The sequence below is a fragment of the Parasteatoda tepidariorum genome, chromosome 4 (assembly GCF_043381705.1).
Source record: "Parasteatoda tepidariorum isolate YZ-2023 chromosome 4, CAS_Ptep_4.0, whole genome shotgun sequence".
NCBI classification, from domain to species: Eukaryota; Metazoa; Arthropoda; class Arachnida; order Araneae; family Theridiidae; genus Parasteatoda; species Parasteatoda tepidariorum.
The window spans coordinates 63,192,678-63,217,836 of record NC_092207.1 but is presented as its reverse complement, the minus strand read 5'-3'; the positions used below and the strand labels follow the sequence as shown (position 1 = coordinate 63,217,836).

Sequence of the window (25,159 nt, the reverse complement as noted above, 5' to 3'; positions counted from 1 at the left end):
TTTTTATTAAAAATATGTTTATTTTATTTTAAAAATATTTTACACCGTTTTTTTCTTCTTGGAAGGGGGTTCACTTGTTAAAGGAGGCACGCTAAAACCAGGAATCTGTAATAAAGTAAAATACATAAAAGGTTTGTTTTCTAAAAAAAAAAAAANAAAAAAAAAAAAAAAAAAAAAAAAAAAAAAAAAAAAAAAAAAAAAAAATATTGATCAGGCGGTATCTAAAGATTATTTTTATTACATTCTTTTTAAATCCAATTTAGAAATGATCACAGTTGATGCTGACTGGCTCTGATAGTATTACTGTTGGATAATGTGTAACCCTCACACTAAGTTGGAATGTACTAAAAATTCAATATGATCCTTACATTCTTATCAAAAGAATCTAGAATGTGTAGAAATTAATATTTTCAGAAATACTTTGATAAATTCATTAGGTTCACCTTTTTAATCATTACTCAGAGTTGCACAACCATTTTAGAAAGCTAGTCAGAAAATAAAAAAAATATTATTATGAGGGTCAACATTAACATTACTGTATAAATGTAAATAAATTGGAAGTATTTAAAATTAAAATGAATATTTATGTATATCTATTTTTTTTCTTAAGTGCAGATGATAAAGATAAATATATTTAATGTACTTAAGTCTAAACAAATGTACTTACAAAATTATTGGAATAGAAAAAAAAAAAAAAATTTAAATGTCTCCCCAGAGTTAACTTTAATTACCATTCATAAAGCAAAACAAGTAACTTATACAGTATCAGATTAATGTGATGGAGGTTTTCTTTGAAATCATAATTTTTTACTGTTTATGAATCTTTTCTGATTTCAAAATTTTCTTTCCTAGTTAGTTAGCACAAATACATAAAAGAATTAAATTTCATGGTAAACACTGAATCCATTGTCACAGATAAGTATTGCCAAAGTAAATAGTTACCCTGAGAAAGACTGTAAACTAGATTTGTAATTTTTTGTTCCAGAACATGACGGAGAGAGCTTGAAAAAAAGATTTATACTTTTTTCTTTCATATTTTTTTATTATTTTCAGGAGTGGGCCACTTTGGGCATCTATGTAATAATTTTCTGGAGTCTTGATATCCAGAGATAAGGAATTTTAGTTACGGTGACTCAAAAATTGTGTGAATTTCACTCAATTATAGTAATAATAATATAGTATTTTTCATATCACCTTTTATAATTTTAAATTGCTTAATAATTACAGATATAATTAACAGGAATGCAATATTATACGGATTTAAAAATAAATTAGGCTTACATGAGGCTTTACAAGTTTTAGAATGGTCTTTTGATGCTGAACGTTAGTTCTGTCAATGTGAAGTTGGACAGTCACAGGATCAAATTGTCTGAGAGAAACTCCAACAGCAGTTTGTGAGGGTGCCTAAATAAAAATTTAAATATTTAGAGTTTACAAAATATTTTAAGAAATTTTAAAATTGATACCGAAGAAATTCAAAAACAAGTTAAAATTTGCAGAGCATCACTCTACATTTGATGACAAACATTTTGAAAAAAAAAATTATAAATAATTAGACATAGTAGATTTTAGTTTGAAATTTTACTTTAAAAAAATTAAAATATGTAGCAAATTTAAACTTTCAAACCTTTTTTATTTTTGAATCATTAGTTTGGAAGTATTAATTGCATTATAAGTATGAACTTTTTTTATAGCGCTAAACAACCTTTTTTTTTAATCACTTTTTTAGGGAAAAAACTCACAAAAGAAAAAATATCTTTAAACTGAAACTATCATCTCTAAATATTAATATAGATTCTCTTTCCCCACCCCCCACTTAATCCGAAAAAAAAAACTTCAAATATTCTGCTTATTTCTGAGCACTTCTGCTTACTTAGAATTAGTAAAATATTTCATAATTTATAAATTGGGAATAAATTTTTAGAATATCAATTTACAAACATACAGATAATAATGATTAGGTTAAATAAGTAACAGAATACTCACGTTTTCATCATATTCAAAAACAACTTCATCATCTGATTTATTTGTTGAACTTAAATACAGTGTACATTCAAGTCCAAAACGAGGTAGAAGTATTTGCAAAGCATTTTCTCGAATAAATAAAATGTAACCTTCCTCTTCAACAGTTTTGTCTTTGAAAAAGATCTGAAAAAGTTAAGTTATTAGGGCATAAACTTTTTGCAAATTTTATGATGAATAACATTTAAGTTTTATAAACTTACATGCGTATAGAGATTTACTGATGATCTACCACAATACTGGGCTTGCTTATGACGATAATTTAAGTTATTACATAGCTCCTGAAACCAAAAAAAGAAAACTTAGTTAAAAGAAAATTAACTGTAAAATTATTTAATACCAAGATCTATCAATTATTTATACAAACAACCGTAACTGACAGAAATAATACATAAAAATTGCAAAACCTGTGTTTTCTTTTTGTCAACAAGATCTGGATAGGTTACATCAGCTCCAATTGCTACAGCAAGTAGACGATGGACAATCACATCAGAGTATCTAAAACATTAATAGAATAACATTTAACTACATTCTATAGCAAATTATTATTTCTCTAGATTATTACACTTTTTTTTATCTACATACAATGAAATCTTCAAGCTGGCCTCTATTATCAAGAAATGGTATTTATCTTGAATAATAAAGAGGGCAAAACCTCCATAACTATATAACCTGTCTATCTCGTGCGTTGACTGCTAAAATAAGTCATATTTGTTTAGTTGTGTTATTTTGAATTTTCAAATTTTAAAAAATTGAAATGAAGACCGTTAAGTTTTCTAATTGTATAAATTAGTGAGTACTGATATTTTTAGAAATTGTTTTGAATAAATTACTAGTCTATAATAATATCAAAATATGAAATTATCTATTTAACTGACTATATATTACATAAAATTGGCTAGAAAGATTCTGTGAAGTACATACACAGATAAAAATTTACAATCAGTTTACATTCAAAATAATAGCAGTTATCCAAGACAAGCTTTGGTACTACAATCTACTAATTATCCACATGCTGAAATTGTGAATTATTTTGTGAATCATACAGTCAACATATTTATCATGTCTTGTGTCAGATTATGTAAAAAATAGAACTTTCAATTTAAAAATAAAACTTTGTTTTAGTTACTATACCATGTAAATAATACACTATTCGAAGAAGTAATAAAAGTCTTAATATAAACTTGTATTATTTTTTAATTGAATTTGTTTTGGGGCAAAAAACTATTTCAATTTCATCTAATTCCAAACTTCTGCTTATTGTCCCTTGTCCCAATAATTCCACTTCATCCCTATCAAGACTCTAATCACAGCACTTTTGCTATTTCGTTACCCAGTAATCAACAGATTCATCAATTTCTTCATTTCTCTTTTTGGCGACAGATTCTCATTTCTTATTATAATTTTTCCATTCATGTAGAAACATAAAAGAGAAATTACTCTTATCAATAACAACTTCTTCCTTCCTTTTTTTCTCGTAAATTAATATTTTCTAAATTGATTTAATGCCAGATAACATAATTATCAACTAATTTCAACAGAACATTTAAGGAATGGATTTAGGCCCTAGGTCTGTTACCTCCCGATTTATACTATGCATCCACTGTAACAACAACAGTAATTGTAAACAGATTTTAATAATTGTAACAGAAACAATAACTCCTTAGCATGGGAGGGTGGGTCAGTTTCTCTCACTAAATAAGACATGATACAATTCTTAAGCTATTAAAATTATTCCATTCTCTTACAGAAATTTTGTAATCACTTATGCCTTTTAAGTAAGACCTATTTACCATATTGGATAGTATATTTAATTTCCTAGCATTATTAACATAATTTCGGAGAATGTAAAAAATAGCGAATCTTACAATAATGAGAGTAAATCTTTGTGTAAAAAATATCAAAGTTTTAGAGCATTAAAGCTAAATCCAGAATTCCATTGCCCATCTAGCGCAAAACTTTGCTTGGCAGAAGGTAATAGGTTCGATATTTCCTCACCTAATATCATTAAAAGTATTTCATGCACTGACCTGGATTTCTGGGAGAATTTCTACTTCGAAAACTCAATTTTTAATGACGTAGCTACTATTATATATTTTACAAATATTTGAAAATCATTAATTTCTTAACTTCTTTTGTTTATTTAATGGCGTTACTTTTAATTGTATATTTATCTCTTTAGTATGATGTAACCTCTGATGAAATACAGTTTCATCATTCGTGCCATTTATCGTACTGGTGAAGGTGTATTAATGTGACACTGAAATGAGTATAGGTTGAGTACTGCTTATAAAGAAATTTTAGTGATGTTACAACTAGAAATAATAAATTTTCATAGTATTAAGTTGTTAAACAGTTGTTAATTTGTTTAACAGAGTTTAAAATGGATTGAAAAAAAAACATTTAGAAGAAAGAGATAAAATTATGTTTACCTTCTTATAGGAGAAGTAAAATGAGTATAGATTTGAACAGCCAGACCATAATGGAAGTACTCAGACTGAGGTAGAACTCCACTACTAAAATACAATGCCTGTGCCATACATCGTGTGGCTACCATTCGCAACATCACATTAAAATAAGGATTATCTGATACAGAGGCAGTATCTAAGGACACAGCCAGATCCTTGGCACAATCAACTTTGATATCAAAACCCTAGAAATTAAACTAGACTATTTTAAAAAGGCTTTAACACCATACAATAATGCTGTTGGCACCTAATGTTAAAGTAAGAAACAATTTTCTTTTCTTTCAAATAATTTAAATTAATACTGAAAAATCATTTGTAGCCCAAAATATAATTTTTGATATGTTTATTACTTTTTTTAAACATTAAAAAAATTATGAAGAGAGAAAGACTGCAGATTTTTGATAAAAGGAAAACAGATGATCTATTATCTGGAAAAATCTATTTTCCGGACTTGTCGAAGGCTCGACGATTTTGGATACGGGACTTTCGCTGTATATATAAATATATATTCAAGTTAAATAATGAGTTCAATTTTCCTAATATTATTTTGAAAATTAAGTAATATATTTATTTACAATATATGTTATACAATCACACACCAGCAATAAAAATTTTTTATTTTTATTTAAATAAAAATATAAAAAAAATTTTTCTTATGTTTATAATTAAGTGAAAATAAATTTCAATTAAACCTTTGAGCATTTGACCAAATATTTTTTGCCTTTTAAACTAACTTCTTTTCGACAAAACAAACAGGCATAAAAATTCTTTATAAACTAGTTAATGGGGTTACTGTCTGTACGGTTAATGTTTGGTTTCAAGTATAATAAAAAATCACATTAAACAATAAGTACTTTTGATTGGCCAGCACGGATGAGTGGTTCAAAATTAGCTAGAGCGGGTGCGGGATGCCTCCTTAGAAGAGCACAATCTGGGAACTCTTCAAGTATTCTTTTCGCTGTAGATATGTTTGCTAATAACATAAATTCTTCAACCATTGAGTTTGTTTCCCTAGAAAAAGATAAATATGGTATATTTATTAACTTTATATTATACTACATTTCATTTTCATACAAATACCGGGAGGCATAATCTGTTCCATTATCCTATCACTTTTTTAGATGAGTTCATAACAATGGTTTTTGGATGCAGATATACTATAAAGACATTATCTATATTTGTTTTACATATTACAAAAACTGTGGATATTTCTCTCAGCTGTGAACATTTTGATCAAATGTGAATGCCTTCTATGTATTGTTACTTTTCAAAAATATGAAAATGCACAACATGATAAAATAAAAAAAAACTTTTATTTGAAACTTAGATGTACCATAGGTTTCCCTAACTTTTTTCCTCAGCAAAATACATTTATTTTTTATGTTGTTCTGCTTTAAGACAATCAAAGAATAATAATAATAACAATAAAAAAAGCATAATATGTAATATTAGACCTTGTAAACATTAACACAGGGTTCCTACTCAAATTCAGAAAAAAAAATTCCCTGACTTTTCCAGGTATACCAGGTAAATTTCAATGAAAATTTAGAACATCAGAAAACTTTGATTCTTTTATTTGTAATGCAAAATATTAGATTTTCTGAGTAAAAAATATCACTAAATGAGGAAAGGAATATCTCAGTTTGACTAAAATGTGAAAATTGTACAACAAATCATTGTAATAGATATTAGAATTATTTAACTCAAATCTCAATAACTGATTACTGTTACTAACAATTTTAAGGCTGGTTATTTTCCCAGTATGATATAGAAATATTCCAGGTTTTTATATTAAAAAAATTGCAACTTTCTCTGACTGTTCTTTGATTTTTGGAGTTCAAATAAAATTCCCTGACAATTCAAGGTTTTCCCTGTTCTCCCTGACCCTTGGAAACCCTGTTAATATTACAAAAAAAACTAAAGAAAAGACAAATGAAGCAAATAAATAAATTATTGTTTCAGAGGGGGGAATCGACAACTAACATTAACAACCCTTATTTAGAACTATTTCATGGATGTAACAAATTTCTTAATTAGCAACAGGCACTTTTTAATTTAAATGGTATGATGGTTAGAAATTATATGATATTATTATATTTACTTTAACTCTTTCTTCTCAACATCTATGGGATCGTGAGTTTCAGTGTCCATTGCAAATCTGACTTCAGTGGATGCAAGGGATAAGGCTCTAAAAACAAAAGATTATCAAACAAGAATGATTAATTTAATTATAAAATACTAACACACAGAGAGTGTTTAAGGCTTCTTTCTTACCCATTGTCAATTCTTTGCTTTTTAAGAATTTTAGCCAGGCGATTCAATCCCCTCAGACTTAATGTGAGATCATCATTTAAAGACTGGTCATCAATTCGCATTTGGGCTTCAGCATAGGTAAGTGCAGCCTAAGAAAATGATATTAAACAATGTGTAACTTTAAATAGTTTAGCCTTCTTTATATCTTTACTCATTTAATTGAAATAGAAAATAGGTTTTATTTTAAAATCTTAAAATGCATGCAATACTCATTTTTAGTTGATAAGGTATAGATTTTTCATAAACTTACTTTTCATTGGTAATGTGAAATCTTACCTTTGACTTGATAATAGATTTGAAAAATGTAGTTCGAAGTATTTTAGCCTCTGGTGTCATTTCCCAAATCACAGTAAAGGCAAACCTTAAACAATCAAATTATTAATTGTAAAATTTTTACCCAAAAGAAAAATTGGAATAAATATATGTCATTTTTTTTTTTTGTAAAGTATTTTTTTTTCAAGAAAAGCCATTGTCCAATAATTGAAACAATAAAATATTATTAAAAAAATATTTTTGGACATGCCTTAAACAGAATTTTAATTAAAAACATTTTTTAACACTGACTCACCTCTCTTCGTTGCCTCTTAAAGAACATAAATTCGAACTCAATAGCTCAGGAACCATATCAATTCTCTAAAATTAAAAAAAAAAAAAAGAAATATTTCATGACTTTGTGAATAAAATTATTGAAATTAAATTATTAATCATTATTAATACAATAGTTTCCACACTCTTGTATTTCCTCTTATAAAAGAAGAAATAATTTATATTTTGATCAGAGAATTTCATAATGTCTGCTAATAAGTAGTATATGTCCTAGGCTAATTGGAAAATTTGGCTGTCTACAAACCTCCCTTCACATACAAGGCTAACAACAATAAGCCTAACAAATGGCAACATCAGCTTGCAAAGAGCCAGATTTTTTCTAATTAGCCTACATCATACATAGTATATTCAGTACATTTCTTTAAATTATTTGGCTTATCAACTAATGCAGATTAAGAAAATTATTATTATATTTAGAAAAAATAGAAAAGTGAGTCTCATATGCATAAGAAGATTGTCTAGAAATAACACAATAAAAAAAATTCAACCTCATGTAACTAATTTTTTTCTTAAGTAATTCTTTTAACTATCTGGTGACAAACATACCAAAAGCTCTTTAAGCATACTAAAAAATTTTTCAACTCATGGTAATGCAGAAGAAGTAGAAAACTTTCTTATAAGCTTATAGAAAGATACATTATTATGACATCAACATATAGTAACAAAAAGCCTATAAGTCCTATGATTATTATATACATGGAGCTTATAGGCTTTTTGATATTATATGTTAATGTCATGAATATAAAGTCACTTAATTTTTGGAGTTTTGCCTTTATCTGTTATTGGAACAAAATCAGCCTACAAGTAAGTGTTATAAAATTGTTTTTTTTTTTTTTTTAAATAACTTATTTATACACAAATGGCACTCATACAACATGTTTATCAAAGGTGATAAGAGATAATGACCTATGCATAAAAAATCTATACCTTATCAACTAAGTAAACAGTTGTTCCTCTCATTGCTGCCTCGTTATCAATAGCTGTTCCTGGTCTAATAAAATGAGAAACATCAGCTATATGTACACCCACCTGAAAAATTATAAAACACATTCAGTTAAAAATCTCAATGACTATTAACATGATTGAGCTATTAATGCTAAATATAACATTAGTAACTAGTGATGAAATTAGATATTGTTTTACTCCAAAATACAGAGTAATGCCACAATAGGCCTTACATATTTCCTAGCTTTTAAAATTTCATAATTCTTTTAATCATTCTTAATCAAATTTTAATTAAATTAAACCAATTATTTAATTTTTATGACATTTTATAAAAAGCTAATATATTTTTATTCTTTTCTTAACAATCAATGTAACGGCTAACTTTTTATTTCAACACAAATGTAAAATTCATTAATTCACTGTTTCGACTAAATCAAATACAAAATCTGTTTATAACTCTTTATTTCTTATCACGAAAATGTTTTAGTTACATGGTTAGACTAATTCTCACAGTCTTTTTGGTAATTCGCTATCACCAAATTAATTTAATACTAATTATGGTGTGTTGGCTTTACTTTTGGCTGTGTTATTTTTCGATAAATCACGAACCATGGATCTCTTCCCATGCTCCTAACTGTCCGCCTGGAACAATCCATTTACCTTTAATTTCGAGCTATTGGTGTGAAGACTGGGGGCTTCGGCCTCTCAGTTCCAACTGTTACATTGACATCTTTACGGAAATTCTTGATGAGATAACAAGAATGATTCTCTTGATCCCTTTAAGGGACTTTCTTTTCTTTATTTTATAATTTTGGAATGTGGCCAGGTTCATTATAATATTTACTTAATAAATCAATTTTTCCTAATTGATTTTATTTATATCTCTAGGATAAATATTCCTGTATCATATCCAAATTAAAATGTATCTAAAATGGCCATAATATGCTTGAATTCTACAAAGAAACTACGTTCACTATCAATAATTTGGTTTAAAACTGCTACGAAATACAGTATTGTTTCCAACAATAATGAAAAATTATGAAATCCCTCGCTCTTGAGAGAAAAAAGTAGTTACAGTTATTCTTTATCATTCAGATTATGTATTAAATGAATAAAACAAAAACAAATTTAAGCATAATACCTCAAAATTACCATTTTCAAGTTGCCTGCAGTGCAGGGCATCATCAATGTCAGTGCATCCAGGTGGATCAACACTGCAAATGGTTATATCTCGGAGATCTCTTCGAACTGCAACATCCTAATTTTTGAAAATAAGCAGTAATTAAAAACAGTAAGTAGTAGAAAATGAATGTGATATAACATTACTTATTTTCAAATCCCAATGAATTCTGTTTATTGTCTGCAAATACTAATATCTATATTCATTTCATTATATAAGTCTTAGAAATATGATATTATTTTAAGACAAAATTAAATTCCATATAATTCTGAACTATTGTTCATAAGATTTTACAAACAGGACACTAACAATCCTTGTAAAAGAAATCATTGCATGACATCTAAAAATTTCCATTATTAAAAATTTATTTTATTACAGGTATTGACCATTGTCCAAGACAAATTACACCGATTTTAATGGGAAAATAAGGGAGAAAATATGCATTTTAAACAAACTTTTTCACTGATTCTATTTTTGGTTTAAATAAATTATTGATTTGTGATCTAAAATCTACATAAAATCTTGTAATATTTTGCAAATACTTCGATTAGAAAACCAAGTATCATGCTCTCTTCATTAATAAGTAGTTAAAATAGTTCATATATTAATTTTTTGTTATCCTAAACAAGAAAAATAAAATCTTTTCAATTAAGCTAGCATGAAGACTAGAAAGATGTGGGGGGGGGGAGGAAAACAATTTTTTTTTCAATTTTAAGCACCATCAAAATCCCCACAACTTTGTTAGATATCCTGACTTTTCATGGGTGCACATCAATTAGAAAATAACATAAACATAATATGCATAGATAGAAAAAACAACAATATTAATCTACAAAAATTTGATTTCTCAAAAAATAACAAAGCCTCTTAAAATTTTTGTTTTAAATTTGATACACCATAAAAAGCCTTTTACAATTGATAATTCTAATTAATAATTTAATACATCAATTTATAGAAGTAAAAAGTGTATTACCAATGTTTATTTAATCATGGTAAAAGGTGTAAGTAACTGAAACATACTTAATCTGAATTGCATGCATAATGACGAAAACTAATTTTTCAATAATACTAAATTAATAATTTACAACATTAATTTATAACAGTAAAAAGTGTTTAAGTAATGTCTATTTAATCATGCTAGAAGGTGCCAGTGACTGAAATATATTTAATCTGAATTACATGAATAAAATCAGAAACTAACATTTTAAGAATTCTAAATTATAATTTATAACCTCAAATTTATTTATAATAGTAAAAATTGTATCATCAAAGTTAGTTTAATCAAACTCGAAGGTTCCAGTGACTGAAACATACTTAACCTAAATTGCATGTATGATAACAAAAAATGTATCATCAATGCTTATTTAATCATGCTAGAAGGTGCCAGTGACTGGAACAGGTGTAATCTGAATTGCATGCATAACAACGGAAATTACTTTTTTAAAATAATTCTAATAATTTTTTCAGTATTTTTAATAATTCTTGAGAATTATGAACCTACACAATTTTTATTGTGTCTAAGAATATAAATTGAAAATTAAAATAAAATCCTATGATTCTATTCTAACCATAGCTTCTGATACAAAAAATAATTTTCACTAAAAGAATTTAAGAAATATATTTCACAGAAATCACATTTTAAGAGTATGTATTATATGAGTTACAAGAAACTTAATATCTAGCCAAATAATGTTGAATAATTAAAGTGAAAGAAAAAAATCATGTAATAAAAAAGACTTAAAAAAAAGAAAAAAGTTCTGATACAATTAAATATTAATAATTTAAACTTAAAAGAACTACTTACAGCATCTGTTATGATCCAGGGTAATTTTGGTAAGCAATCAAGTACTGCTTTTGAGAATGGTTGGTGAGGAATGTCATGCTCCAAAAGAAGTACTTGATTTTCAGTGTCTTTTTCTCCAAGATCACCAAGACATTGAACAAAATGCCCCTTTGATAAAAAAAATTGTAATAATCATAGAACAAAACTATCAAGTTAATTAATAAATGCAAAACTTATATTATTACAACATTAATGTATAATTTTAGCAAATTTGTGGAAAATGAAATATGCACTTAAATAGTCAAAGCAAGAAAAGACAACATATTAGAATTAACATGGGCTCAAATATGTAAATGGTGTGCTGTACATAGTCGATTGAAATAAATAGGAGGTATTCAGCAAGAGAATGAACAGGATAAGCTAAAATGTGGGAAATTATTTCTATTCAGTTTTTAAACTGATGAATTAGAATGGACGAGGAAAAACAACAATTTATAATTTTATTTAGTTTCTGATGAATCATTATTTTTAATGCTTTGTTAAGTTTGTTATTTACAATTTTATAGTGCATATCACACCAAGCAGCCTTCCATCCCTTCAGTGGGTTGATAAAATGAGTACTAAGCATGCTTGGGGACTAAACATTGGGGGTTCTGCATTCGGCTGACCACCCAAGCTGAATATCTGCCCCTGCACTTGAGCCCAAGGTGAAGAAAACTGAGATGGGCACAGTTGGCCTTAGCCCTCTATGGGCTGTCATTAAACTGAGTTTAGTTTATATCACACCAAGTCATAAGAAGATAAATAACAGTAACACATGTTTTAATGTAAAGCTTTTTAATTAAAAATTTCTTTTCATGAAAATTATCCCTCATTCTTATTTTTTTTCAAATTAAAAGAAACTGATTATTGATAAAAAAAAAAGGAATTTAGTGGCGCATATCAATTAGCAATAACTCTATTCTTTTTATTTAAAAAAAAGATATTGTAGTTGTTGCTTTCATTGTAAATCTTTGTAGCAGTGCTTCTTACTCTAATAACAATTAGCAAAAGCTATTTGGTAAAAATAAAGGAAATCTTGCACATTAAAAAAACTATTTCAGGAACATTCTGATATTCATATGCAATCGACAGTCATGAGTCTTTGAGATATTTTATGTTAAAATGAAAGATTTCTTTTTGAGCTACAAACCAAATGACGACCAGCAGTAACACTTAGCATTATAAAAGAATAAATATAAAATTTAAAATATAGTAAATAATACATATACATAAGAATATGTTTAAGTTATTTGTTCAGATGAACATTGTATCAATTGTATAAAAGTAAAATAAGCTTACTATATATGATAATTAGGAAACATATTGGATTCTTTGGCTATAAAGCAAATCAAATTACAAAGGAAATTATTGAATTCAAATACTATGAGATTAATTTTAGATTATAAATGGATTTTTTTATAAAAAATTTAATAATTGGTTACATCTTAAATTAATTTAATATGCAAGCCTATTAAAAAAATAATGAAATTCTAATGCAATTTTGCTGATTCTTACTTGGGGATATCTTGAATCTCTTGGCCAGCCATCAATAGAAACTATGATTCTTTTTGACAAAAGTTTTTCGCCTTGGCGAGTTTCAATTCGAATTTTTGGTATCCTTCGCTCCGAAGGAACAAAAAGATAATGTGTGGTTTGCTGCAAAAATAAAATCATAATTAAAAATTATGAAAATAAACACAACCAGTAAAATACAAAATAAATTATACTATTTTTTCCCAACAAAACAATCTAAAATGTATCAAATTACTGAGATTACAAGTGGAGCAATAATTTAGTTTACTTGCAAAATTCTCAATTTCCATCTTTTTTGGAAAATGCATAATAGTTCTCCAAAGAGCAGAGCAGTGGCCTCACACATCATAACTAAAAATTTACATTTATGTTCATTTTCAAGTCAGTTCAAATAATTAATTTTTATTTTTAAGCAAAAGTTTTGGCACTGACTTTATAGGAATAGGATAAAAACCAGGCATACTATGTTTTCTTTTAACCCTTCTCCTTTTGCAGTAAATGTAATGTAACACTTTTGCTTGAATCCTGTCGGCAAGAACTGTATTGAAGTGAAAAGAAGACCAAGTAGTCTGACCACTATGTTATATCTTTTCTTGGTTAACCGCTTGGCTATCTTTCTGGTTAACCACTTGGCTTTGCTGTGAGATATTTGGATGATCTTACTCAAAATAAACATTGTTTGTATATTTTAGTTCCCAAGTTTTAAATTATTTATAAAATGATTATGATTTTAAATTATTTTGGAATAATTATAAGGTAATTTATTTATAATTATTCCAAAAATGAATATACTTTGCAGTAACTGATGGTTTTTGCAGTGAAATGGATTATCTTAAGATACTTTGCAGTAAGATACGTCATCTGAACAACCACACTCATCTCCAGTGGCGTGCAAAGGTGAGGGATGGAACAAAGGGAGCAACAGCTCTAGGAATCTAGACGAAATGGTCCTTTGACCACAAACAAAGGGTTACACATTGTTTTTATTATGAGATAAATTTTTAACAGGAAAACATTTATTTGGCTTAAGCTAAGTATTTTATGAAAAATTAAATATGATTTTCAGACAAAGTTAATAATGGCAGTTTCAGATCACTAAAACTTAAGCTCAAATTTGGAAAAAATAACAGAACTCTGTTTCAAAAAATAATTTTTAGATTAAATAAAACATGTAAGTATTCCAAAACGATTACGTTTTGAAGAGTCTTAAAACTATAGGATCAAAAATTAGTGACTAAGTTACAAATTTGATAAATATTTTCATAACTTATTAAAATAAAATAATAATAATCATTACAAGGATTGACTGTCATCTGAAAATAGAGTACCTTGTGCAACTTCACACACAGATCATTGAAGGTACAAAATAATAGTTTATAACACACAATTAACTTACAATATTTACCACAACAGGATACTCACAGTATTTAGCTTCATTTAAGGCAGATTTTAAGAGTTCAACAAGTTAATAGTTAGATTTACTGACTTATGGTGTAAAATGGCAATAATAGAAAACAATTCCGTAAAAAGGGTGAGGTCACTAAATTTTTATTTTTTTTTACAACACTGATTCAGCAATGATTCATTCTTCTAAAGAAAATGGGACGATAAAGAAGGAGTTCTGTTTTTATCGCTAACTCTCTTTCACTTGAAACATGCTTCATACTGAACTTTTTGAATAAAAAACATGCTGGTTTTGACTTCGCTAAGTTTTTCTTATTTCTTTTCACCATTGTGTCACCAAAATATTGAATAAAGGAAAAATTTCATTAACTTATATTTTAAACAAACAAGTTTTAAAGAAAAATTTTTTAAGCTACTCTTTTTATAATAAATTTTTAATAAAAATAAAATATTCTTTAAAGTAATTAAGCCCATAGGTTGCAATGATAACTTATCAAACCAGAAGGAAAAAAAAAGTTGAAGCTATTATAAAAAAATATCATAAAAAGAATAAATCATTTCTGACTCTTTTTAATAATTAAAAAAAAACAACAACATAAAAATAATTCTATTGCCATAACAAACCAGAGACATACTTTTATAGAAGGAGGCTGAAGTATTCCACAATAAGGTCTCCAGTTTCGTTTGATAATTCCAATAATAGCACCAGACATAATTTTAAGGCTAGATTTTTTCTTCTTCAAGATCTTTTCCTAGGAAAAAAAAAGAATTTTTTTTTAAACATGAAGCTATAACTTATATATACTCAAAATCCAAAAGGAAAAAAAATTATTATAAATTAATTCAAAAATATTAATAAGTTTGTTAATCAGAAAATTGCCGAAACACTCACGTTAAAAACTGAATAGTTTGAATAAAGCAAGAAAATGCTGAATTAATACAAGAAAACAAATTTTTTTCCATATTAATTTCTGCATTATAGATGAACTTTTCAACATTTATGCCATTTAAAATATTAATGCCCTTTAATGTAATATATGAATTAATGTAAAAAAAAAATCTTATTTTTGTGAGGTTAACAAACACATTCAAACCATCCAGGGGTAGCAGCAAAGTTTTTTAAAATTTTAGGGTAATTTTAGGAGCTTTTTTCAAAAAAATTTAGGTAAATTTTAGATAACATATGATTTTGCTAGGATAAAAGCAGATCACACGGTAGTTTATTACATAACAGAAGATTATTACAATTCATCCACACATATCATAAATAATTGCAAGCCATAAAATAAAGCTCTGAAATTTATTAAGTCAAGTAATGAAATCTCTAAAGTGTAAAAATGAAATTTCAACTTTACATATTACCTATCAGAAATTAAGTGCATAATTCAGGAACAGGCAAAAGTGAGAATAAATCAAGAGAAAAAAATAAATTAACACCAACTTGGATTTTTATTTAATTTTTACCTTCTTAATCAAAACTTTATTATTACCCTTTAGCTTACTTTATTAAGAAAAACTATTGTGTGATATTATTAGATTTCAAATCAGCAATTTATATTAGAAGTTAGAGAAAAACAAATTAATCATGATAATTTTTCTAATATATTCTTGATATGATTTGTGAGATTCTTTTACTGCCCTCAATAGTGTTGTGGTGATCTTCAACACTCTTCCATAATTTTGAATGGTATCTTTGATTAGTCTAAGAGACATAATAGTATTCTCATGGTGACTCACATTAAGCATTGCTTTATTTATCGAAAAACCTCTCTCAGGATCAGAATTCCCATGTGGCAAAATTAAAACAGTTTTAATTAATGTAATTAAATTCTTATATTTTAGATTATTGCTGTTTTATTTATATTTAGCCTATAACTCTAATTTTATTAGGAACACCAACAAAATTTTATCAGATTTTTAGGAATTTTAGGGTTTGCACATAGTTTTAGGAATTTTATGAATTTTAGGGGGAATGGAATGCGACCCTTGAACCATCCTATATGGTTTATAGTTTTCATAAATTTAGTACTGCATAGAAATACAACAGACAGAGGCAAAAATATCTGTTGAGTTCAAAAACTAAGTATAAAGAACGCAAAGCATTCTCCATGAAGCGGAAAGATATTTATTAAATATTGATTCCCTTCTGAATGAAAACCAAGATATATAAGGAAATGCATTTTAATAAAGATAATCTTGAAATAATAAGAATCATATTTGCATTCATATTTAGAAATAGGTATCAGTGCAGCTGAAAGATCTAAGTTAAAAGGAATTATAACCAGGGTTGGCATTTTGTCTGGAAGGAATTTTGAAAAACTGGGAGAAACTAAAATAAACTAATATAATTGTGTAATGATAACTAATACTATTTTCAGATTATTTATTTTCAATTTTGACTTATATTACCTTTATTTTTCAGAATAAATTAGTACACTTATATCTAGATGAATTATGTGTGCTTACATTATTTCCAGCTAGTATATTATACTGAATATAAAGATAGAACTATCTAAAAAAATTTTTAAAAAATATAACTTGGTAAAATATTTATTCATTATTTATTACATTTTTTCAATGGGTAAAACTTTTATTACAAATTTTTTTAAGGTCAATGTATTTTCTTTTAGTTTTAGATATTAATTTCTTTTAATAAATTATCTCTTTTTATTAAAAAAACTGATTTAATTAACATTAAAATAAGAGTTAATTTTTCTACCTAAATTTATAATATTACTAAATAAGCAAAATACTGTAAAATTTTTAAAATGTGAAGGAAAAAAAAACATATAGAGAGAGAAATAAACTGACATGTTGTACTTATTCAAAATAAAACTTGTTTTTACATAATTTTCAGTTCAAATATTTTAAAAGTTTAGAAAATTATTTATTGATAAATGATTCGAATTCGAATTGAATTCTTCATACAATGAAAACATTGCAACAACCATTTAATGGTTTTAAAATATATTTTAAGCAAATGTTAGTTGTAGAGTAATTATCAACTTACAGAATTTATTTTTTCTCAACTCAAAAAAAACCTCTTAATAATTATATTTATTGAAAAAAAGGATTAAAATAAATTTAATTATTAAACTAGTGGAAATATACCCATTTCGGCAAAATGAGGAATTATTGCACTGAGTAGAACTATAAGTGGCAGGATAATTCAAATACTGTTTCGCATTTAAAAAAATAATAATGTTTTTAAATATAAACTTTTCGTTTAAAACTTTACATTAAAGAGAATGGAAGTTACAACTACTTATATAAGTTCTTATTTATTTAAACTTAAAATAAATAAAAACTTATACATACTAGTATAAAAATTCTTTTGAAACAAATAAAACTAGAAAAGGTTACAATGTAGTCAAAGTAATAAAAAAAATAAAAATAGAATCTTAATTAAAAATGTGCAGCAAACAAATATTGAATGCCAGTTATTTTTTTTCAAAATTATAAAAACATTTACTTCCTCAGGATCTTTTTCAATATCTGGACTTTTTGTTTTGTCCTCTAATACAAGAGATGATGGGCAAGTCCACTGATCTTCAGGAAGAATTTGGACAGCGACCACATCACCATGAACGACTCGGTTCAAGTGCTTTAGACTCTGTATAAAAATCTATAATAAAAAGTATAAATAATATATAAATTGTCATAAAATGCTCACTTTGAACGGGGTTCATCCAGGTTTTATCTTTTGAGACTAATTTTTGAGAGAAAAATAATATTTTAGTAATTAAAAAGTAGAAATTATTTTTTGTGAAAATGAGATTCAGTTTTAAAATATTAAATAAAGTGTAAAAGAAAAATAAGAATAAAAATAAATTGTCAATTAATAATGAAAATAATTTGAATTTAAAATTATTAAAGAATAAAATACCGATTTTCCATCTGAATCATCATCACCACCAACAAAAACATATCCTTCAAGATAATTTTCCCTACTGGCTTGGAATTTTCCCTGCACAACTGTTCCAGATTTTAAACTATCTTGAATTTGTGATAACTTCCAATGCTCAGGATAAATGTAAGCTTTCTTACCAGTTCGAAATTCTGGCTACAAAACAAATGAAATATTAACATTTTATGAAAAAAAAAGAGGGAAAAAAAGAAACAAATAGTATAATACTTACCCCTGAATGATTTGAATGCATATTTATCTGTGCCAATTTGTCCACTAGTGAAGGATATTCTTTCATGCTTTTCACATATTCTGAAACTAAGCAAATTACTTATTGTTTTTTTTTTTTCAGTATAAAATGGTAAATAAATTTTTATTAAATATTGACATAGTATTTTTTTCGCAAAAAATAACACAGTTACTTTTATTCTGAAGTCACAGTCACTTTTATTTTATACTCACAGGGTTCCCACTCAATTTCAGAAAAAAAAAATTCCCTGGTTTTTTCAGGTATATCAGGTAAATTTTGATGAAAATACATATCATATTTTATCTATACCATGCAGATTTTCATCAGAAAACTTTTTTTTTATTTGTAATATCAAATATTAAATTTTGAGAGCAAAAACACATAATAGAATGAGAATGGAAATCTAGAAAAATTTCACTAAAAAGTGGAATTTTATAAAATAATTGTAATAGATGTTTGAGTTATTTAACTCGAATCAAAATAACTGATTACCGCTACTGACAATTCTAAGACTGGTTATTTCCCAGACATGATATAGAAATTTTCTAGTTTTTTTTTTTTTTTTTAAGAAATTGCAATTTTCCCTGCTTTTCAGAGTTAAAATAAAATTCCCTGACAATTCCAGGTTTTCTCTGACCTGTGTAGGAGCCCTGTACCAGTAAAGATCACTTATAAAATCATAAAAAATTTCCTTAAAATTTTTTTAAATGATACAAAATTAAAATTTTTTTTTAATTTTTAAGTCTATAGTAATGTAATTACTATTAAAATATTATCCACTTACAAGTATACACTAATATGCCATCTTTTTCCGCTTTTATTGAGTTTTCTTTATCATTAGTCAGTAGGATGACTTTAAGGTTGGCATCTGAAGGTTTTAAATGATCCTGATACCATTTTGCAGCTAACCGTATTGATCTGTCATTTCGGTCATTAGGTGTTTCACCAGGTTTTCTTTCAGTGTAAGTATCTCTAAAAAGATTTAAAAGAAAAATGAAAAAAAAAATTACATAAAATACAGTGAAACCTCCTGGAAAGACCAACTCTATGTAGCGACCCCCTCTATTGACCACCAAAAAAATAACTCAGGAAAAGTTTGTGGAAGAGGAAAATGATTGTGATCTGTTAGAAAAACATGTAAAGCAGGCTTTTTTTAAAAAATGGTAACGTAAAATCTGGAAAAATTTAACATTATCGGTATAGGAAATTTTCATGAACCTGCAGAAAATGATGTAGGAAGCAGTACAACATATAACCGGATTTCACTATATAAAGATATTTGCTTTTATAATTTAAATAAAGAAAAAGCTAGCACATCCAAAGGGTTAGGAAGCATTTGTACCTACATCAAAATGGTCACCAAATTCTAGTAACAACCGGTCAGTGGCACACTTAAAGCTGAAAAAAATCCCAGATACCACTAGGTATCTGTGATTGTGAACCAACAATGAAAGTATTTACTTCATTACTTGTAAGTTCAAGAATTGGATGGTTAAACTTGGTGATTTTAGTTGGTGCAAACAGGCCCCAATATAGAAATATCACTCCAAGAAGGATCACTTTAAAAAAAGAATGCACTAGTTCGAATTTTTTTTTCTTCCATTCTTATGACTGTAGTTAAGATAAATTTATAATAGATGAAATACTTTATAATTAAATTTAAATATGATAATAATAAAAAATCAGAAATGTAAAATATTAACTTTCAGATGATGAAAATGTTTACCTATGGTGCTCATTTGTAAAAGCATAAAAATGTCGATCAGCATTAGATATGACTTCTCTAATTCTATTGTAAGCAGGTGAGTGCCGATGTCTAATTTCTTCCAAAACAGTTTGTAAAATAATAACATTTTTAAAAACAGTTTCAGTTAGAACATCAATCTGTAAAATAAAAAAATCAGCTTTTAAGTACTGATGGTTAATAATTTAAATATAGAAAAGAATAACTACAGCAGGTTTCAATTCATGGTTTCTGCCTAAACTTGGGTACAAGGTCTTAAATACAAATTAAATCAATAACTCAAGACAAATACAAATTAAATTAATAACTCCAGAGAAAATTTCCATATTGGTACATTAGCCAAAAGCAATACTAAGTTTTAACTGCAACACAATAGTGACTTGCACAAAACTAAAAAAAGATGAAAGAAGGCATTAACTTGTAGAACATTATTCAAAACTGCTATACAGATAAATATTTTAGGGGCAAGCTAATTTTTTTGAATTTTATCTATGTTTTGCCGATACCACGGATACAAAAACCACGGATTAGCATTTTGATTATTGCAGTTGGTGTGAACAAGTATCAATATGAGGATATACCCTAATTTTTAATCTTGAAAATCTATAATAATAATATACAGCATTTGTCTCAGAAGTTTTAGGGCGATTATAAATAAATATGACACTATACATCCTCAGTAGTTAGTAGATGGATTTTAAGGTAAAGTCATCTTGTTGGGATAATCAAGAGAGATATCTATGATTTTTTTCTTCATGTAATATAAATGTGGAGGAGCTTCACTTAAGCCCTCCACAAAGGGAAGTTCATAACATTTTTAAACTGTATAGAGTGAAAATTGAATTACAAGTTTCCTGATCTAAAAAAACATTGTGTCAAGGTGCAAAATCTCTATCAAAGTAAATTTTTTGAAAGGAATTTTAAGAGAGGTAGAATTAATTTTTTGCATTATTTAAAGCCCAAAATTTCCCAAAAAGTCTCTATTTTAGTCCTAAATAGGACTGGGCTATAAAGCGGTATATCGTTTTAACGCCTGAATTGGCTGGCCGACACAGCGACTTTCGTTCCAGGCGATGCATCAGAAATCTGATTTAAGCCGTTGAGTAAAGAAGACGAACGATATAGCGATACAAGACACGAAAAGATCTTTTACGTTCAGATGCCAACTCGCGCTGGGGAAGACGATGTACATATCGTTATATTGAAACGCCTTTGATTGATGAGCGGTACAATCAGAATCAGTTTTGAGAACATATATCGTGATCTCGCACGTTCGTTTCCGCACCTCTTAGTTTTTTTCTTCTTCTTTGTCACGACTTGATATCGTTTCTTGTAGATTATTTTCAGTGGGACTGACTTTGTGATCGTTACCTTGTTCTGAACGTAATCTATTATTGAAAAGAATATATAAAGAAGTGTTTCTTAATTAATTAGGTAAATTTTTTTTAAAAATAAAACTTTCTTTTTTATTTTTAAATGTGAAAATTAATTTTGATATTATATGTTTAACTATTATTTTACATTATTGAATTTATTACAAATGGAAATCTAATTTAAGGTGCCCATAAAGAATTAAATTAAAAAGTAATTAAATTTGTTAGGTTATTTTTTACTTTATTAAAAACTTTAATAATAATTTAATGGGTTTTTATTACTGAGTTTAAATTTATAAATATTTAGTTGTTTTAATTTTTATAAATAAAATTATAACAAAACTTATTTTTCCTCTTTTGGATTTGGACATAAGTCAATCAACTTTGTTTATTCAAAGTCCCAGTCCTAAACCATGATGGAAAGAGGCTCAAAAACTGAGTTTGCCCCCCATCCCAAGCGCTGTAAACCCAAGCTACACCTCTGTAGGGTACATGAATTAAAAAATAAATATATCAGGTAGTTAAAAAATTATAAACTAACTCTGCATTCCTTTGTTTTACTAAGTATTATCCTATATGAGTATTATATTTCAACACTAGTATTGAACAGTTGATTTATATTGGATTTGTAACTAGTAATAATCAAGTCTGAGGGTTTGTACCCAACCTAAAAGACATGAGAATTTCCAGATAAAACATTTTAAAATTTAACAGTGTACACTAGCTGAGCATCTATTCAACTTTGTTTTTGATTGCATACATTGTTTTTGATTAGATGATAAGTATATCTTCAAAAGACATATTTCTCTTAATATGTCCCCAATTCGCTAAAAATAATTTTTAAAAAAAATAATTATGTGCAAACAAACTACAATATTAATTGCCCTGATATTTAATTCTCATGTAAATCGAATAAAAATTTCAAGTTATGAATCCTCCAATTAGCGAACAAAACTGAGGTTATTTAAAAGAGAAAAGCATTTTACTCTAGATTTCTTTTATGATATTTCATGTGTTTGGCACCCCTCTAAGGGTGCACCAGGGGACAGATGTCCCTCCTAGCCCCTCACAAGCTATGTGACAGGTATCCTATTATTATTCTTTTTGAGTGTAGGGCCACTTGCTCAGCAGGTTGATTAGCAAAGTGCCACACACATATTTATCCACATTGGTGGCAAATATGATAATTTTCAATTAATAACCTAAGTTGATTTATCAATATATATATATGTAATACAAAAATTATAAATATTTTTGTATTAATAAAAGTATTAAAACTCTTTTCATAAAATGTCTTTGGTAAAGAATAGGTGTAGAGATATTCTATTTTGGAACATCAAGGCTGAAAACATATCACTGAATAATAATTAGATTTATATTTCAAAGGAGTTATTTTTAGAATCTTTCCCTTCCATATTAAGAAGCATTAAATGATTTTCCTTAATGCGTAGGGTTACAAGGTATGCGACGATTGAGCCTTTTCAGTCATTTTTCTGTTAGTACTTAATGCAGGAGTGATTCTTTTTGCATGACTCTTGCTGTATGATGTATTCCATGTAAGATCTGCCGGAACCATCCCGAGTTTTGTCCACCCCCCTCCCTTGTGGAGAGTGGACGTGAAATGTTATAGCCACCAGTCTACCCGTAAATAAAACTAATGAAGGAATAATTGGTTCACGACAGAATTATTGGAACTAATTGTAACAAATGATAACAGGGATGTAGCCCTGTTTTTACACACACACACATATATATAATGGGAAATATAAATTTTAACAATAAATGCTTACAGAAAGAAAGTGAAAATAAAAATATACATATTTAAATGAATAATATAAATTTGAAATAGTTTATTTAAAAAAATTGAAACCAAAAATTAAAACAAAACAATTATAGTACAAAATAAGATTCAATATTCATCTGATATTATACTTCAGAAATTTCATCTAATTCTTGAATTATTAAGAGGTTTTCTGCATTTTAAATAGGAATATTTTCATTTTTTTACAAAAAATCACATAAGATCTAAAAAATTTCAAACAAAGAGTAGTTTAAAAATTCATGTTTTCCTCCATTTATGTTGTTATAACATTGTACTAAATAATCTGGATTTTAAATACCACATGCAAATGCATGGCACTAACTGCTGAAAAAATAATTTATAAACAATGAAATATGCACAAATAAATTATGTCAAGGACTGATTATTCAAATGAGCGATTAGAAACTCGTGTGACGTAATAATATTGTAGTTAAAATAACAGGAACATCACAAATACGTGAAAAAAACATAACAATAATTGAAAAAAAACTTATATAAATATAAGATTTTTCGTGATATATTGAATAAAACCAGCATGAATAAAAAAAAATAAAGTGCCTAATAAATAATTATTCAAATGCGTGATTTAAAATTCGCATGTCGCAATAAAAATCAGAATTTTGAAAGCCACAGGAGAATACATCACAAGATAAATAACTGGCACTCAGCACGAAATCGGCAAAAACAAAGAGCGTCAAAAAGTGATTACTTGAATGTGCGATTTGAAACTCATATGTCGTAATAATATCTTAAAAAAAGTACAGAATTTTAAAAATCAACAATAACAATCAGCAAAAGCTGCCTTTAGAAAAAGAATCAAAAAGACATTTAGATTTACAATGAAATCGGCATTAATAAAGCACGTCAAAAAGTGATAAATGTGAGATTTATAACTCATTAGATGTTCACTCCAAACTGCATGGAAATTGGTAGTTATGAATGCCAAAAACTATTGAAACAGTTGTTAGGTTTATGATGAAATTGGTGCTTTTTGTCTGGCTTTAAAATTGAGTAAAAAAGTGACTACTTAAATTTGAAATTCGCATATCGTATCAAAAATAAAACAAAGCGGAATGGCGTAGCAGTAACTGTTGAAAAGCGATCAAAGAACAACATAGTTTAACAATAGAATCTGCGCAAATTGAATGCATCAAAGAGTGAAGACAGAAATGTGTGATTAGAAATTTTCGACAGTTCTTTATTTTTAAAAAACAAATTGTGTTCAGAAGCTCCCGCAGGTTTTTGTTACCTGATTTGGTTATCACTAAATTTTTAACAAAATAGTACAGAAACAATGTTGACTTTCAAATAGATTCATAATAGCAATTGGAAATTGTGGATTGAGGGATAAAAAAATTGAGACCCCATTCAAAATAGTTTCTCTATAAATTAATTTACCTGATGCATGACAACATTAGTGTCAGGTATAATATAATGAGGGTCTGAGCATAAATCACTGATGCTTAATGGCTCAGCTTCCAAACATGCATTTTTCTGAGAACATTCAGAACATAAAGCTGAACCACATAAAATGTCATCACGGAGATAATGTTCTCGAATACCTTTTACAACCGATCCTCTTTTAGTTTTCTTTACAAAAACTTTGGAGGTTATCATAATTGGATGAATTCGGTAATTTATTGTACTGAAATAAAACAAAAATTTAGTGTGAATGCTATAAAAGCATGCAATTGTTATTTGTTTATTTACAAAATTATAATGGAAATGCCGAAGTCACAGTTACAGCAGTTACATTGACCTCTGAAT

At 27.2% G+C, this 25,159-nt stretch overlaps 1 protein-coding gene across 1 annotated transcript; it reads right to left on the bottom strand.

Moving 5' to 3' along the window:
- LOC107445615 (exosome complex exonuclease RRP44-like protein Dis3) lies at positions 1–25,159 on the bottom strand. Its single transcript, XM_016060047.3, has 22 exons — positions 24,791–25,159; positions 20,180–20,337; positions 19,238–19,425; positions 18,436–18,521; positions 18,183–18,359; positions 17,769–17,921; positions 14,932–15,048; positions 12,875–13,015; positions 11,339–11,485; positions 9,496–9,612; positions 8,337–8,438; positions 7,372–7,436; positions 7,080–7,164; positions 6,765–6,892; positions 6,592–6,678; positions 5,345–5,501; positions 4,455–4,675; positions 2,430–2,520; positions 2,226–2,303; positions 1,987–2,148; positions 1,282–1,404; positions 1–105 (listed from the first exon to the last, which is right to left on the bottom strand). The coding sequence occupies exons 1-22, from the start codon at positions 25,007–25,009 to the stop codon at positions 40–42; spliced, it is 2,868 nt and encodes a 955-aa protein (XP_015915533.1). The 5' UTR covers positions 25,010–25,159; the 3' UTR covers positions 1–39.